The sequence below is a fragment of the Juglans microcarpa x Juglans regia genome, chromosome 1D (genome assembly GCF_004785595.1).
Source record: "Juglans microcarpa x Juglans regia isolate MS1-56 chromosome 1D, Jm3101_v1.0, whole genome shotgun sequence".
NCBI lineage: Eukaryota > Viridiplantae > Streptophyta > Magnoliopsida > Fagales > Juglandaceae > Juglans > Juglans microcarpa x Juglans regia.
This window is the reverse complement of record NC_054594.1, coordinates 28,323,921-28,340,580: the sequence shown is the minus strand read 5'-3', so window position 1 is coordinate 28,340,580 and position 16,660 is coordinate 28,323,921. Positions and strand designations below refer to the sequence as shown.

General features: G+C 34.9%; 1 protein-coding gene across 1 annotated transcript; it reads right to left on the bottom strand.

Annotated features, from left to right (window-relative positions):
- Window positions 1–9,349: 9,349 nt before the first annotated feature.
- LOC121235710 (PTI1-like tyrosine-protein kinase 1) lies at window positions 9,350–15,851 on the bottom strand. Its single transcript, XM_041132084.1, has 9 exons — window positions 15,636–15,851; window positions 14,134–14,314; window positions 12,755–13,008; window positions 11,815–11,941; window positions 11,427–11,700; window positions 10,293–10,425; window positions 10,077–10,163; window positions 9,805–9,950; window positions 9,350–9,756 (listed from the first exon to the last, which is right to left on the bottom strand). Exons 2-8 carry the CDS (start codon window positions 14,228–14,230, stop codon window positions 9,831–9,833), a joined length of 1,092 nt encoding a protein of 363 aa, XP_040988018.1. The 5' UTR covers window positions 14,231–14,314; window positions 15,636–15,851; the 3' UTR covers window positions 9,350–9,756; window positions 9,805–9,830.
- Window positions 15,852–16,660: the final 809 nt, after the last annotated feature.

Below are 16,660 nucleotides of genomic sequence, written 5' to 3'. Positions count from 1 at the left end.
ACAAAATAAGAACACAACAACAATTTACACCAAGGGGCAGTAAATCCACTACTACCCATAAAAGCAAAAACGATCACAAAAATACACACCAAAAACCAATAAACAAAAACAATTACTCTCCGCCGACAATAAACAATCTCTTAGGCAAACATTCACACAAATAATCAAACTCTTACATCTACATCAAAATGGAAAAACGCCAACAAAAAATACAACACAGGGCGAAATCCTCTAAGGCCACCGAAAACAAAAAATGATCACCGAGCACAGTTACCAGAATTGTTTTTTTTTTCCAAGTTACCTCTATCATAGTTGACTTGAAGATTTCCAAGACAACCAAAAGGTCGAGCCACCAAAAGTCGAGCCTCGTTCACGGTGTAGCCAACTGTTAGCTAACCAAAAGGAAGTGAAGACACCCACACACACACTAGCTAGCATGGATCCTCGACAGGGTAGGGAAAAATAAAAGCAAGCAGATGCCCACGAGCCAATAAGGTAAAAGGCAGGTACAGAGAATGTAAAGTATTTAATTTCCCATATGTTAGCACAAAGAAAATTAGCAAGGTAACTGAAATGGATATTTGAGCCCCACAATTTTAGTTAAGAGATAAAATCAAGAAGGGACTCAGACTCCTATGAGGGAGATGACTTAGGCTCCTAATAAGAGATAGACTCGGACTCTTAAAAAGAAAAGGCTTCACAAGACAAATTTGACTCTATCACTCCAAGGAATAACCTTTATAAATAGCCTACAGGGAGTAACAAATACTTTACTCGATTTATTGGCTACTTATATACTTACTCTCATATTGCTATACTGACTTTGACATCGGAGACTCATAGGGCAACCAGTGCTGGCCCTTTATTAGTTGTAGGTCATTCGTGAGGTTGGTGGTGTGAAACACGTCCTTAACAGGATCATTGGTTATTATACATGACTATTATATCTTATTATACTTTAATTATTATACATTACTATTACATGCTATAATACATTAGTAATTTAGTGTTACATGGCAGTAATATTGTAATAGTATAATATTTACATATACTAAACTATTGTTAATCAATTTAGTCTATATATATTATACTATAAATATATTATTTTATATAATTAGCTCATGCTATGATATTATTCATAAGTTTAACTAACTATATAAAATATAATTATATAAAATTTATATGATTAATAAATAGAAAAATACATATATTTTATAAAATATGTATAATATCGGAGGAGGAGTCAGAGTTGGAGTCGGAGGGCAAAGTCGGAGTCGGATCGGAGCAGAGCAGGACCCAGTCCATCTACACCTTCGCCTTTGACTCCAACTCTAACTTTTCAAGAAAAAAAAATTCCGAATCCGAGTCGAAGCGAATCCAAATCTTTAGATTTTTGCTCAGTCTTAGTTGGGTCTCGATTACGTCCTGACAATTTTTTTTATTTAATAATTAAAGAAATATTTTTAATAATATTATGAATTTTTAAAATATATATATATATTTAAAGGCATAAAAAATGAATGAAAAAAACTAATTGTTCTTATCGGGACCCATCTCTTGCTGTGAGTGTAACACTTCTCTTTTCTTAATTGTAATCCCTTTTACGTGAGTCTCTTTTACGTTTGCATCATTTGTTTCTCATAATTTTCTTGCACGTTTATTGAGGCTTTACTTCCTGTCATTTATTTCTCGTACTCTGGCGAGGTTACCTAGAGAATACAAACTGATGTCAGTTTTAAGAGTCTAAAGACGGAAAGGACTGATTTTTTTCATAGAGAGATAGCGATAGACTTAGGCCCGTTTGATTGATAGATTTAATTGAGATTAATGCAGTTTAATTTTAATTTTAATTTAATTTTTAAATTATTAAATTTATCTTAATTTAAAATGTTTTTACACGTGAGTCTTATAATTTTTTTTAATTCAATATTTCTTTACAAGAAGATTCATAATTTTTTTCAATTTTTTATAAATATATTTAAATTCATCTTAATATCAAAACATATTTAAACTCATCGTAGGTGGACCCAACAAAATTCACTTCACTATCCCAACTCACTATTATTCATAAAAAATCCAACCTAACTCAACATCTAAACGCAACTTTATTATTTTCTATCACTCATTTACTATTTTTTATTGTTTTAATTTTTTTTTTGTTTAATAATTAAGGAAGTGATTATTAGTAAAATTACATATATTATTTTAATTTTTTCTTTGTAATTAAGATGTTAAAATAATATTGCAAAAAATATGAAAAAAATAAAAATTTCAGATATAATATAAAATAGTAAAAGAGTGGTAGACTGATAGTAAACTATTCATTGAGAGATGTTTTGTAGAAAGGAAAACGGTGTTATACTTTTTATTTTTATTTTTTAAATATTTGAAGGGTCTAAAAATATGTTTGAAAAGTACAAAAAATAGAATTTCTTTTTTTGTCTTCTCGTTAGGCATCCTCGGTGATGATGTCGTTAGCTGTAGCATGACTTGTAGAAATGAAAAGGGCATAATGCAGATGAATTTCTTTTTTAGACAATGCTACATTTTTCGCTGGGCGCTCCTGTTGGAGTATAGTATTATTTTATATATATATATTTTTAAGTTATTTTTTATATAAATTTTTAATACTTTTAAATATTTTAAAAAAATAAAATAAATTTAAAATATCATTAAAAAAATACTTTTTTAATCAAAAAGTTAAAAAAAATCATTAAAAAATACTTTCGTAATCACGTTATAATTTTTTATTTTACTTCGTGATTAAGAAAATACTTTCTAATAATATAATGATTTTTTTTAAATATTTAAATTGTTAAAAAAATTTATATAATAAAAGAATTTAAAAAAACACATAAAAATACATTGGTAGACCCCAACGGGAGCCTCGAGCGGAAGATCTAGCATTTTCCTTCTTTTTTTGTCTTCTCGATAAGCATCCTCAGTGACGATGTCATTAGCTATAGCATGACTTGTAAAAATGAAAAGAGCGGTGCTACTCTACTGCTCGAGAAGCACTACTCAATGTTACCCTTAGTTGCAAAAGTAACTTTTTTTTTATTCACATTTTTTAATGTATTTAAATATTTTTTTAAAAATAAAAAATATATCAATACATTTAAAATTAATTTCTTCATCATTTTGTAAAAATAAATAAATACCGAACGGTCAAACTGAGCGGTATGTTTGGGGCAGCATAGTAAACTTTCTCAAATAAAAAGAGCATAGTGCAGATATTTTTCACCAACTTTTTAAAACAAAGATGAGTAATACTACTCTTACCAATGGTTTCTACCGTTTGCTTTTATCGTTGTGATTTTTTTATTTATTTATTTTTTGTAATAATTAAGTAAGTACTTTTTAATAATATTATGAATTTATTTATTTTTTAAAAAATATTTAAATGTATAAAAAAATACAAAAAAAAAAAAAAAAATCTCAAAACCACTAATAGTAGCTGGGAGTCGTGGCTGTAGTGCCACTCAACAAAGATACGTGTTTTTTTTAGCTTTAGCTCAACCACGTACAAAATTGTTTCGAGCTATATGATAATAATAATAATGGATTGTTGTATATTGAAGAAGATAAGTCAAAAGAAGGTTTGTTGTATCAGTTCATTTAAAACTTTATATACTGCAAAGGATTTAAATCTCTTTAAAGATAACAATATTTACATACTTCAGTCCAAACTGATTTTATTTAAATTTTAATTTCATTATAATTTTTATTTTATTACTGTGTGTTTCCCCAACACTAAAATTCAAAATGGTTAATTGGATTCATTCGTATCTCTCAATAACTCAACTATCCATACTGGTCAATAGTTTCCTCTCTTGAGAACTTCTCTTCACTAATGGCCATAATTTATAAGAAATAGGAGAAATGCTTTCATAAAAGTAAACTCACAAACTGATACGTATTGATGTAATATGTCAAATTATGAAGTTACTTTTATTAAAAAGTGTTACAGTCACAAAAAGATTTACAAAATAAACTTACGAAGATGTGACTTTGTGTAATATAGTGATATATAGGTCTTCTCAGTGAGAGAGCCATTCAAAAAAGAAAACTTGGGATTGGCACTCACTGTAACTAGAAGGAGAAGAAGGAAAAAAAAAAAAAAAAAAGATTTTGAAGAAATACTTACCAAAATCCAGACCAAGGGCTAGGAAGTAAAATTTTTTCTTAGGCATTACACTCAGCTGTAATAAGGTAAGTCTTCTTTGCAATCCTACTATATATATGTCTAGTACTTCAAAATATAATTACCAAAATCTATGAAGCAAATATTCCGTACCAAGATACAAGGCTAGCTAGCAAGCCAAAAATTTATCTTTGGTAAGACGCTCTCTAATAAGATCAGTCTTCTTTGCTCTACCATCGTACTATTTCACTTCAAAAGACAACTATCAAGATCTACCCAACAAAAAATTCAGACCATGATAATATAAGGCTAGCAAGCAAACACTTTTAGCTAGCTTAGGCAGCAGTCCCGGCTCAGATAATATCAATCTTCTCTACACTACCATCCTACTGTGTGTCTAACGAAGAACTTACAAAACTAGATTCAATTGTACAAACAAAGCCTATATATTGAATCAATGTCTTTCCACACTTTGAGTTTCAATATTTACAAGAGAGAAGACTTCCAATGCTATGATATGGTTCTACATTAATGGATCCATGGTCCGCTTTTAGGTGCTCTTGCTTGTGTGAATTGACTCCCATGGCTTTTGTTTTATATAAGGCTGGTTCTGTATGAGATGAAGCTTTGTCTCTAATACTCGGAGACATGACCAGTCTCGAATAGTCTAGTCTAGAACCATGGAAGAGATAAGAGGCACGGTTAAGATATCAGCTAGTTTATCACATGGGAGACTGTTAGCAAGCCTTTGTTCACATGGTCACAGACAAAGTGAAGATCAATAATAATATGTTTCATGTAGAAGTCAAGGGCAGGATCAACATTGAAATTAGTAACACCAATATTATCACAAAGTTGGAGATGAGGTTGTTTTATGTTGGCATTAAGTTCAAAGGAGGGACTCATTCTTATAAGAAAGTTCAAATCTAACAGTGAAAAAAGTGTGATCTTAGACTCCTATATATATAGGAATGGGCAAGGGATCATTGTTTGTGAGAAGTCCAAGAAATGGGATTCTCACCAAGGAACACAGTATATGCAAAAGAAGAGGATCAGTCATCGAGGCCTAATCAATGTTATAAAAAGGTTTGGGTCCTTAGGAAAGAGGCTATGATGGATGGTTTGCTTGAAATATCGAAAAAGTCTCTTGGCAATGGCGAAGTGAGAGCCAAGTATGAAAGCTTGTTAATAGAAAAGGCAATGTCGGGTCTTCGATGCATGAACTATGAAAGCTTGTTAATAGAAAAAGCAATGAACTATGAAAGCTTGTTAATAGAAAAAGCAACGAACTATGAAAGCTTGTTAATAGAAGAAGCAATGTCGGGTCAAGTGAGAGCCAAGTATTAGATGCAAAAGCAATGTCGGTGCAGCACTATTTTGTGGCATGAGTGGTTGGGAACCATCATGAAGTTTTGAAGGGTGCAAGTGATGGCCAAAGGATAGTTGAAGGGTCCACCATCCTTTCATCTACCTTCATCAACAAATAAATAAATATATACATTTCTTCCACTCAGATCGCCCAGCTATAGTGTTTCTACTCTCACTCCCTCTTTTTCTCTCTGTCTTCTTTCCAATTCTTCTTTATATCCCTTTGTACTTTTTCTCTCTTCCGTTCCTTTTTTTTTCCTCATTCCTCCCTTTCTCACTCAATCTTTTTTTTCTCATTCCTCCCTTTCTCACTCTCTCTTTGGACTCATCGACCTCTCTCTTACTGGGTTTTATTTTTTTCTTCTTGTTTTAGTTCTAGCGATTTTTTTTTTCTTTTAATTTTCCTATTTTCTAGTAGTAGTTTATTTTATTTTTCTACAGAGAGCAGAGAGAGGACTGCAAAAAGAAAATGAGCTCGCTAGGCACCATCACCAAATCAGTGCATCTCTTCCACTACACACCACCACGAGTTGACCACTCTAAGGAAGCCTAACTCCGAGTAGAGTTCCGACCTCCAACTCCGGCTCTAAAGCTCTGATCAGAGTTGAAGTCCACTTCTGATCGGAGTCAGAGTCGGACCTCAACTTGGCCTCCGACTTTGGTTTGAGTTGGAGGTCAGAATTGGACTTTCCAACTCCGTTGGAGTCGGAGCTAAAAAATGGTAAACCATACAAGAGTGCAAAGGACAAAATTTCATGACATAGTTGTGACGCTCCGACTCCCACATGCAAAAAAAATGGAAATCGTAACGTCAGGATGATGACAACACGGTCACACATCCCAACGAAAGTGCCAAGTGTGTGTATATGCAACAATATACAATAAACAACGCAGCGGATAATATAAATAAGTCTACTAAGTACCATAATTTTTAAATACAAATATTTAAAACAAATCATCTTTAAAAAGTTATACAGTCATCTCCAAAATATATTACAAAACAAATACATAAATAATTGATAAAGCGAATCTCGATAAACGGGAGCAATCTCAGATCACTCCTTCAACGGAGCCAAGCTTAAGGCTCGTCATCTTCATCTGCATCAAAATCTGCGATACCATAAAATGGTACCACAGGTAAGTATAAACTAAACAACTCTCAGGATACAAACATATTGATGCAACCAACATGCATGCATATGACAAAATATGCGTCAAATCCAAAAATACCATTTTCCTTGAAAATAGATATTTTTCAACACACGCCAAAATCTCATTTTGGCCCAAAGATAATAACCCGTCATTTTTCCAGAAAATGACCCAAATCAATAAAACATCATTTTCCTAGAAAATGAATCACATAATATCCTTTTATTCAACACACGCTATTTTTCCAGAAAATAGCCCATTAATCCATTAATCATATGCACCATGATCTCCCCTAGGGATCATCCGCACGTATTGGCTTCATAGATATGCCCAGTTCCGCACCCAGCGCGTTCGTGGCCGAGCATCCACTACGCAACGAGCGATGCCCAGTTCTGCACCCAGCGCGTTCGTAGCCAAGCATCCTCTAGCCCCCGCCAGCAGAGGGGCCACGGAGTCGGCACGAGAACATCTCGTCCGATCCCATTGTCGCCCAACGACAACCTAGGGACGTCACTCAGTATATTCCGCTCCCAAATGATCAAAGGAGCTCCACCGAGATAATACCCCATTTCGGCTTGGGGTCGTGATACACACACACCCAAAAATCCATTCTCACATGAAAATCCAGTTGTCATAAAACACATGAACATGAATGCATGTACACGAAAACTCAGTTTCATTTACAAACATGATCATGCGTGCAATATCCCGTGTACATGAACAACACCATACCAACAACCAACAATGCAAACCAAACACACAACTCCGTCCACAATCCATCCGACCCTCGAACTCCTCGCACTCAGTTCGACATGTCCAACCAGTTCACAATAATATGAGTTAGTGCAAAAATATATTTAAATCATAGAGTTATTTGGAAAAATACTTACAGTGCTATAAAATAACTTTTGAAGGATCATGAAGCTGCAAGAAGTGACGGCACAGCAACGTAACAGTGCAAAATGCACTGTGGCCGTGGGTCTCAAATACCCATTTTTGAATGGGGACAAACTAAGACCCGAAATTGATAGGGTAGGGCTTAGAGATGTCGGTGAAGTTAGTGGTGGTGGTGGTTTGCCGTGGGTGGCGGCGTAGAGGGTGGTTGAAGTGTAAAAATACCCAAAACGAAAATAGAGTTGGATGTACTTCACTGGTGGTGGATCGGAGCTGGGATTGGGTGTATTGGGTTTCTATGAGGTCGAGGATGAAGTGGTGAAGAAATGGTGGCCGGAGGTGGCGCGACGGCGGCGCGCGGGCTCAAGGAACGCCGCGGCTTCAAGTCGTGCGTGGAGGAGAACGCCGGCGAGATAGGGGCCGAGCTTGGTGGGGGATGATGACCGGCAGGAGGGGAAGCTGTGGTAGTGGGCGATGATGCTGGACGGTGGCACACGGCGGCGGGCTGGTGAACGACGCACGGGAAGAGGGAGAGAGGGACGTGCGCGCGCGGGAAGCAGGGGGAGAAATGGGAGAAAAGAAAAGGAGAAGAAAGAAAAAGAGGAAAAGAAAAAAATGGAGGGAAAGAAATGAGGTCCAATCCTCACATCTTGGGTCACAGGAAATGATCAAACGAAAATGATTTTAAAACAGCAAGTCAAATAAAATAATTTAAACGTAATGATAAAATGAAAATAAAATAATTAAATTTAACAATCAATTAATTTAAAATAAAGAACAATTTAAATGCATCACAATAATAAATATTAAGAAAACATAACAAATTAATTTCCACAATTTAAAGATCATAAAATAAACCATCTAAAATATCCGATAATTTTAAACACGAGAATAAATTTTTAAATTATTAAAAATAATCATTCAATAAAAATACACTAAAATACGGAATGTTACATAGTCAAGCCCGAGCCTCAAGCAGAATCCCTTAACTACTAGTCAGTTTTTCAAGATCAGTACCATCAAGACAACACTTCATGCAAAATATCCACTTTGCATCAATATTTTTATGTAGTTGGGGAGGAACAAGCTTCAATGTTTCTTTGCCAACGAGTGCATTGAACTCCCCTGACACCGCGTTGTGCCTAAGACAAAAATTTGCTCAATGGATGAAGTAGATGTTTGGTAAGTAGGTAAATGTATTTCAACTTGTAGATATTGTTCATGGATCGGGTGGTCTTGTTGTGGCTTCATGTAAGGGATGATAGAGTGTCTAGAGGTAAGGATTTGATGGATGAGGTGGTTACAGAGGTCGGGAAGAAATAGGTTTGTGCAATGCACAGGTAATATGTTTGAATGAGAACATTAGACTTAATGGTCTCGGAAAGAAAGGTTGTGCTTGATGGATTATGAGGTTTGTGGACATCTGAATTTGGGACGATAGGTTGCGTAATTGGACTCAAATCGGGAAACCTCACCCCACTTCGTTCTATTGGAAGTTTCTGGTGCTAAAAAATGGAAATAAGCTCTGGTTAGAGCGAGTGAAGAAAGAAAAAATGACAGTACGGTAATTAATTAGGCCTGTTTATCCGACATGGATCCGCCATGTTCTGCTAAATTAGAAATTGAAAAATAGGCAACCATACACTGAAAATTATTAGATACTCCCGGAAGACAGATAACATGATGATGCTTCTATTAGTCGCAGCATTTCATGTAATTAAAATTGCTTTCATAAACATCAATTTTAATTGACACGGCATCCAATGATAAAATGAGAATGGCACATGTAGATACACCAGAAACGCCTAATAATTACTCTAAATAAACGAATTTCGGCAAGAAACAAGACTGAATACAAATATGTCCACTTTGAGTCGAGCCTGAGCTCAACCAGTGTAATAAACAGGAGAAGACAATACATACAAGGAGAGCCCATTTTATACGACAAACACGAACGGGCAAAAAATACATCCAGAGATGAACATACCCATGAAACCCAATCCCTTTGTCAATTTATGACCCCGCAGACTTAGCACCAAATGCAGTACCAACAACACAGAGAAGTTAGCAATGGGAATTATGAGGCCAATCCAGTCCTGCCCGTTCAATCTCATTCATTAAAATTTAAAAAAGATATGTAAAAAATTGATGAAATCCGCAGAGAAATTCAACCAAACTGCACAAGCAGAAATTGCAAAACACAAAAAAAAAAAAAAAAAAAAAAAAAAAAAAAAAAAAAAAAAAAAAAAAAAAAAAAAAAACTAAGTTTATTTTCTCAAGTCACTGGAGCTGGGGCCGGAGGTTTCAGAAGTGGCTGCAGAGCCTTGACAACAATGCTCATATTTGGCCGGAACTCAGCTTCATACTGCACGCACAGTGCTGCCACAGCTGCCAGCTGCATTGCCCAAGCACAACCACATTGTTAGGTACTATTTCTTAATGGAAACAAGAGATTAGCTCGGGTCTGTGTGTGTGTGTGTGTGTGAGAGAGAGAGAGAGAGAGAGAGAGAGAGAGAGAGACCTTAGCAATTCCTTTAGGAGGATATTCTCCCTTCAGTTTTGGATCCACACACTGTTTGACCTTGTCTTCGCTCAACCTTGGAGTAGCCTATAAAAAATGAGTAGTTTCATGGTAAAAGCATTCCAGATTTAAAAAAGAGACATGGTGGCAAACAGACATACGAGAGAAGGGAACTAAAAATGACAGCACCAAAAGAAACTAAACAGAAATACTTACCCAAGTCACAAGACTCTGTTGTCCCCGAGGCATGGTATGATCAACAGGTTTCCTCCCAGTAAGAAGCTCTAGAAGAACAACCCCAAAACTGTAGACATCACTCTTCTGAGTCAACTGTCCCGTCATAGCATACCTGCAAGATTGTTTTAATTAACAAGCCTAAACGATATGAACTTGGAAGATCCTAAGAAAAGTAGATGCCACATACACCTTAGAAGAGTTGGAAAGGTATAGGATATGTCCATAAACATAAAATTTCACTAAATTATATTCCCCAACAGTCACATGCATGATGAGACAATTATATCTATTATATGAACATAGCTCTCCAGTACATGCAACAGCCTTAAAACCCACCTAGGTATTGGTCCCCCTGCCCCTGGGGGTGGGGGGAAGCCCAAAAAAGATCCATATATGGAGCCTAAAGCTCATCAGCAAGTTTGAAGTTTGATCCACTGAAATCGATAATTAAAAGAGTAACAAGTTTCCATGAGTGCCCCAGCTTGACAACCAAAAGTCATTCAAACACATATTAAATATAGGTTTATGCTACATCAAACAATCTTCTAACAATGACAAACAGTTTTTATGAAAGGAGTGTCATTTGATGATTAGGTTCTGCTCAAGATAATTTGAAAATGGGTAACATAAATATTTAAGTTTCCAAAACCTTAAATAAGGAAAATTTTTGTTCACAAGAACTTCTATCAATCCTCTATCCTTCTGACAATTCTTTCTTTGGTTTCTATTTTATCTAAAAAAACCAATCTAAATGGGGAAAAAAACTAAGGACATGCACTAGGGCAAAAGGACAATGGAGACAACATAAAATGGTACCACTGTAGGACATGTTCCTCATGCTTATATATATGCTGCCACTCAACTGCTTTGAGATATAAACTGCACTTATGTTAATTCAGGTTAAGAATAACTAAATCAATTCACGTCTTAGAGAATATTTTCCAACCTATAATCCAAACTTAGAGCATTCAAAATCAAATGGAAAATTTTGCAAAAGTTTCTCAATTGGGAATGGACGCATATGAACATGGTACAAACCTATTTAAAAAAGCATTCCATGGAAAGAAATTGTAAGCAAATAAACAAAAGATAGAGGAGTTTCAGAAGCATTACTCTGGAGCGTGATAACCGAAGGTTCCCAAAACTCGAGTAGAATGGAGGCGAGCAGCCATGTCCGGAGCCTGATTTGAAAGGTTAAAATCTGCAATCTTGGCTTTAAAGTCTTCAAAGAGAAGCACATTGCTAGATCTGATATCTCTGTGAATTACAGAGGGTTGAACCTTCTCATGTAAATATTCCAATCCCCTAGCTGCATCAACTGCAATTCTAACACGCTGCATCCAGTCAAGCGTTGGACCTGGTTGTGCCCCTTGAACTCCCTTCCTACCTAAAATTGTTAATGCAGATCACATAAATGTCTCACTTTCAACTATATTTCTAATATTTGTTTGCGTTAAGTCTATATTGTAATTATGAAGTAGAACCAGCTGGCTGTGCATACCATGCAATATGTCATGTAAAGATCCCATGGTTGCAAATTCATACGCAAGCACACGGAGGTTTCCCTCTACACAGTAACCAAGCAGCTCAACAAGATTTCCATGCTTCAATCTTGAAACCATAGAAACCTAATATAGAAAATAGAAATGCAGTGATATGTCAAGAAACTAAAAACAAAACCATGTACCAATTAAATTGCTAATAGCCCTAAGGCTAGTTGGCACCTCCACCTGCCCCAAGTATGGGACAACCAATGTTTGTGAAAGCACTAGGCACACTTAAGCGCAAACATAAAAATTCAGCCTATTAAATCAATTAATTAGAGTATCATGCAACATAAAAATCAACTAATCACATAAAATCTAAACATAACATTTTATATAATTCTCGTGTTTTACTAAATATACAAATCTATGATATTTGGTAGCTATAATCAAATTAAAGTACATGTTTGAATCAAAATATACCAAAAAGGCCATGACCAAAAAAGCTCATAAGTAATCGACTATCAATCCATCTAGAAAGCCAACTTGGGCTATCATATCGGGTTCAGAGCATATACATCACATACCACATGTGGCGCCTATGGTACGTAAATGATCTTCTATATCAACGAATATTTATGCTCTCGTTTTCTGGGTCTTGAACCGATATTTTATAACTTTTTTAAAAATAAAAATAAAAATTCATGCTTTTCTACGCTTTAAGCTTTTAAGCTCACAGAAAAGCGCACTTAAAGCATGCTTTTGTAAACGCACTTCCATTTTGGTGAGCGAAGTGCTTTGGCCTTGGCACTTTGCATTCAAGTGCGCTTTTACCAACACTTGGGACAATTGGTAGTCAAATCCCCTAATCTCAGAAGAAGAAGAAAATATGAGATAAAATTACTGTACGAATAAAGACATATTCTGATTCTATGTTTACTTGAGATCAATGCATACCTGTGCCAAAAAATCAGTATTTGACTCAGGTTCAGATGAAACATCAAGCTTTTTCACTGCCACAGTTTTCCCATTACTTAAATTTGCAAAATAGACTCTACCATATGATCCTTCACCGATCAAGGCCTTCGATCCGAAATTATCAGTCTTTTCTTTCAGTTCATCTAGAGGCAAAGAAGGCACTTCAATAGGTAGTTCTGGCTTATGAACTTCAGATTTGACAGGAGCTGCCACCTTAGCGCCTTTTTGGTGCTCTAAAAATGCAGAGAAAAGGTGAAATACAAGCAGTGATAAAGAATGCAAGAGTGCAAAATCAGCTGATGAGTTGCCAAAAGTGGAGGGCAGGTTTGCCAAAGACCAGAAGACATCAACAGATGCAGTTATACCCAGTAATCCCAAGAAAATTCATAATATAACATTCTACTAGAAATATAAGTCAGAAGTTCAGATTTTTTAAAAAAAAGAAAGAAACATTAAATTTTCACACTGTTACAGAATGTAATCGCCCTCTTTAACAAATTGTCGGTACTTTCAAAAGCAATGTACAGATAGGAAGATGTTCTAATCACCACCAGACTCCCCAGACTAGGCGATCCTGCCCTGGAAGGAAGTTAGTTTTCTTATAAGAGTTTCTATTTTATTAAAAATAAATTGAAGAATCAAAGTGACACGGGTTGGTATCATTAGGTCATGGCAGCAAGACCACTTTGCCACTTACAATACTGCCTTGCATATTTAAGTCCTCTACCTAGCAGGGAAGTTAGTACCAGCTCACAATTAATTGCTTGCTAAAAGTTACGGCGACCGTTCGACTAAAGTAGAGCAGTGATTTGGTAAAGGTAGCACGGTAAGTATGGCATTCAAAATCCAAATAATGCAGATAGGTTTTGTGCAGCTGAGGATTATGATGGTGACAGATGCTTTGTGGTGACAGTGGCGGTGGAATAGAGAGCAGAGATTCAAGAATTGGTCCAGAACTCATACCACGTGCACCAGGATTAACAGAATTCCAATGAGAATTTAAAAAATGATACAAATATTTGTCAACTTATGTGTCTAAGCTGTTCTTATTCAAGAATATAAAGAAAACGTTCAAAATTTACAAGGTTCATATAACAATGCCAATGGCTACATCCAATTCAATAGCACACCCCACATTATGAAGTTCATGAACACAAAAGGTTAAGGAACTCCGTTCTATATAGTAAGAAACATAACTACACAAGCAGCAGCCATTTGGAAGAAATAAAAACCAAGAAACAAAACCCTTATTGATTCTAACCTTCTATCAATATAACCAAATTAGAAGTAATAATCTGTTTTGCTTTTTCCATGGGGCATGTTTCCAGAAGCATAGAGTTAGAATTAAGGAAACATACCAACATCTGCATGATTCCTTGGACTCTTCAGGTTCTCGTTTTCATTCGAGGGGTAAGACTCTTCTACTTGACATGTACAGCAGAGCCACCTACGCATCTTGGATTTCTTGCTTGGATATAGATTATCTTCTGAACTAGTATTCTCCAGACGGACAAAGTAACCAGGAGGAGGCACATGTGCCTGCATAGTGCCACCAGATATTCACTGAATATTCCCCATTTAACTTAATAATTCGATCCTAAAACAAAAACAACTGATATTGAACAATGGACCAATAGTTTCCTAGGATAGTGATAAAGTATCAGTGCCAGTGGTACAGATGGGTGAGGCTTTGGATACAGTGTCTGCAATTAACCGACAAATAAACTCAACCGGGAAATAATGAGGACCATCACATGGAAACATGGCACTCTGCTGAAATTGCGATTTAAAAAAAAAAAAAAGGATAAATAAACAAGCTACCTTTAAGACTCCAAAGCCTACAGTCTACCTTCATACCTACATTCAAAATCATTTGATATATCCATCTTGATTGCATAAACATTCATCTTAAATCACCTTCTAGTTATTAAACATAATAAACTAACAAATACAAGAAAATCCCAAATCCAACTTGCGGCAATTACTATGAAAAAAGTGATATAATAGACTCCAGAATGGCGTGAAACATTCATTATGCTGTTATTGTCAAAAAGTAGACATTATGAAACAGTTACAAGTAAAGAATCCAAAGGCATCAAAATTAATTAACCCGAACATCAAAACAAACAATGATTTTAGTATCAGAAAATACTTTTAAAAGCTAACTTGAATCCAAAAATGATTAGGATTTTTTTCTTAGATAAAACCCGGTGACCATCGAACTACCAGGATTAAATCAAAGAATCAAATCTACGTAATAATTCAACAAAGTTACTAGCGCATTCTACAATGCAACGCAGAACACAACACAAGTACCAAATTTTACAACACCAATACCGAATCAATAAAAAAAAAAATAAAAATACAAACGTTAAAAATAATTTCAATTTCAACATATCCTACAAAGAATGCATAAGAAATGAGGAGTTAATCCTTACCACTAAACCACGCACACGAAAATCTCGGCCCTCCATAAAGAACCCACACAAAAAATTTTAATATGTCCAATGGCAGCGCAAATTCAAACACAACCCAGAAGCAAAAGAACCTCAATTCGATAAAGTCCAATGGAAAAGAATCAAAGAATGAAAATTCCAATTCACAAAGAAAACCCTAAATTTGAAAAGAAAATCAAAAGGAACAGAGCCAGAGATGGATTGAATTGTGGGATAGATGAAATGAAAGAAAAGGGAAAGAGTCAAATAAAACAGAGGAAATGACAGATTGGAAAAGCCAAGATTAGGCCAGAGTTCGGCCTACAGATCGGATCCGAAATTACAGGATTAGGTATAACAGAAAAGAAACTGGATCGGAGAGGAAATTGAAGAATATAAAAATATAAAAATAAAAATAATCATACCTTTTGTTTATCTCAGCCTCTAACTTCTCCAACTCTCTCGCTCTGTCGCCAGCAGATAGGAGATGCGCTGTGTTCCTTTTTTGTAGATACAGAGAGGCTTGGTTTTGCTTTTGGAAGGGTAGTGGGGTGTTGAGAAAGAGAAGACAGAGAGGCAACGCGGGGAGAGACTACCGCAACCTTTTTCTTTTCCTTTTTTTGTTAACGTTCGCTTCTTAAAACAGATTTGAACTTCAAAACAGGTTTTTAGCATTCTTTGAGATTTGGAAAACGGACGTTGTACGGTTGTAAGCCTTTTTTTTTTTTTTTGGTAATTTGGTTTCGTTGTTGGGAGAAAATAATGGACACGGGTGTTTCCTTCCAGTCTGTTAATGTGTAACGGTAACTTTGCAGCTTGTAGATAACTATTATTCCTATTAACATAATTATAAAAAGAGAAATACTTTAATTATAAATAAATTATATTAAAATAAATATACAAATTCACGTAGATTGATGTGTAATAGATCAGATTCTAATGAATTATACGAAGCACCTCAGTTTATAAATTTATTTTTATGTAATTCATTTGTGTTTATAACAATTAAAAAAAAATATATATATATATAAGGAAATGTGGGTATTTTCATTTCCTCTTCTTTTCAAATTCTAATAAATTTGATTAAAAATATTATAAAATGGAATACCTGTTAATTAAATTAACGTGATTTAATATAATATAACGTATATATTTAATAATAAAAATAATTTTATAATTTTTTTTGACAACTTTTATAATCTTATAATTTTATAATTTCAGATATGATATGAAATCCCGTAATTTTTTTTATATTTTTTCCAATGTTGTGGGCATGTGGTTGGTTGAGATCAACATACGGATTTAATTGGATAAGTAGTTGGAGATATCCATCATTTTGTTCTGTCATTCATGTTTGAGATTCTTGATCTCCATCATTATCTACTGGTTTAATAAAGATGTTCAGTTACTGATGCTAAAGTTTAGATAAACAAAAATTCATTTTACATAC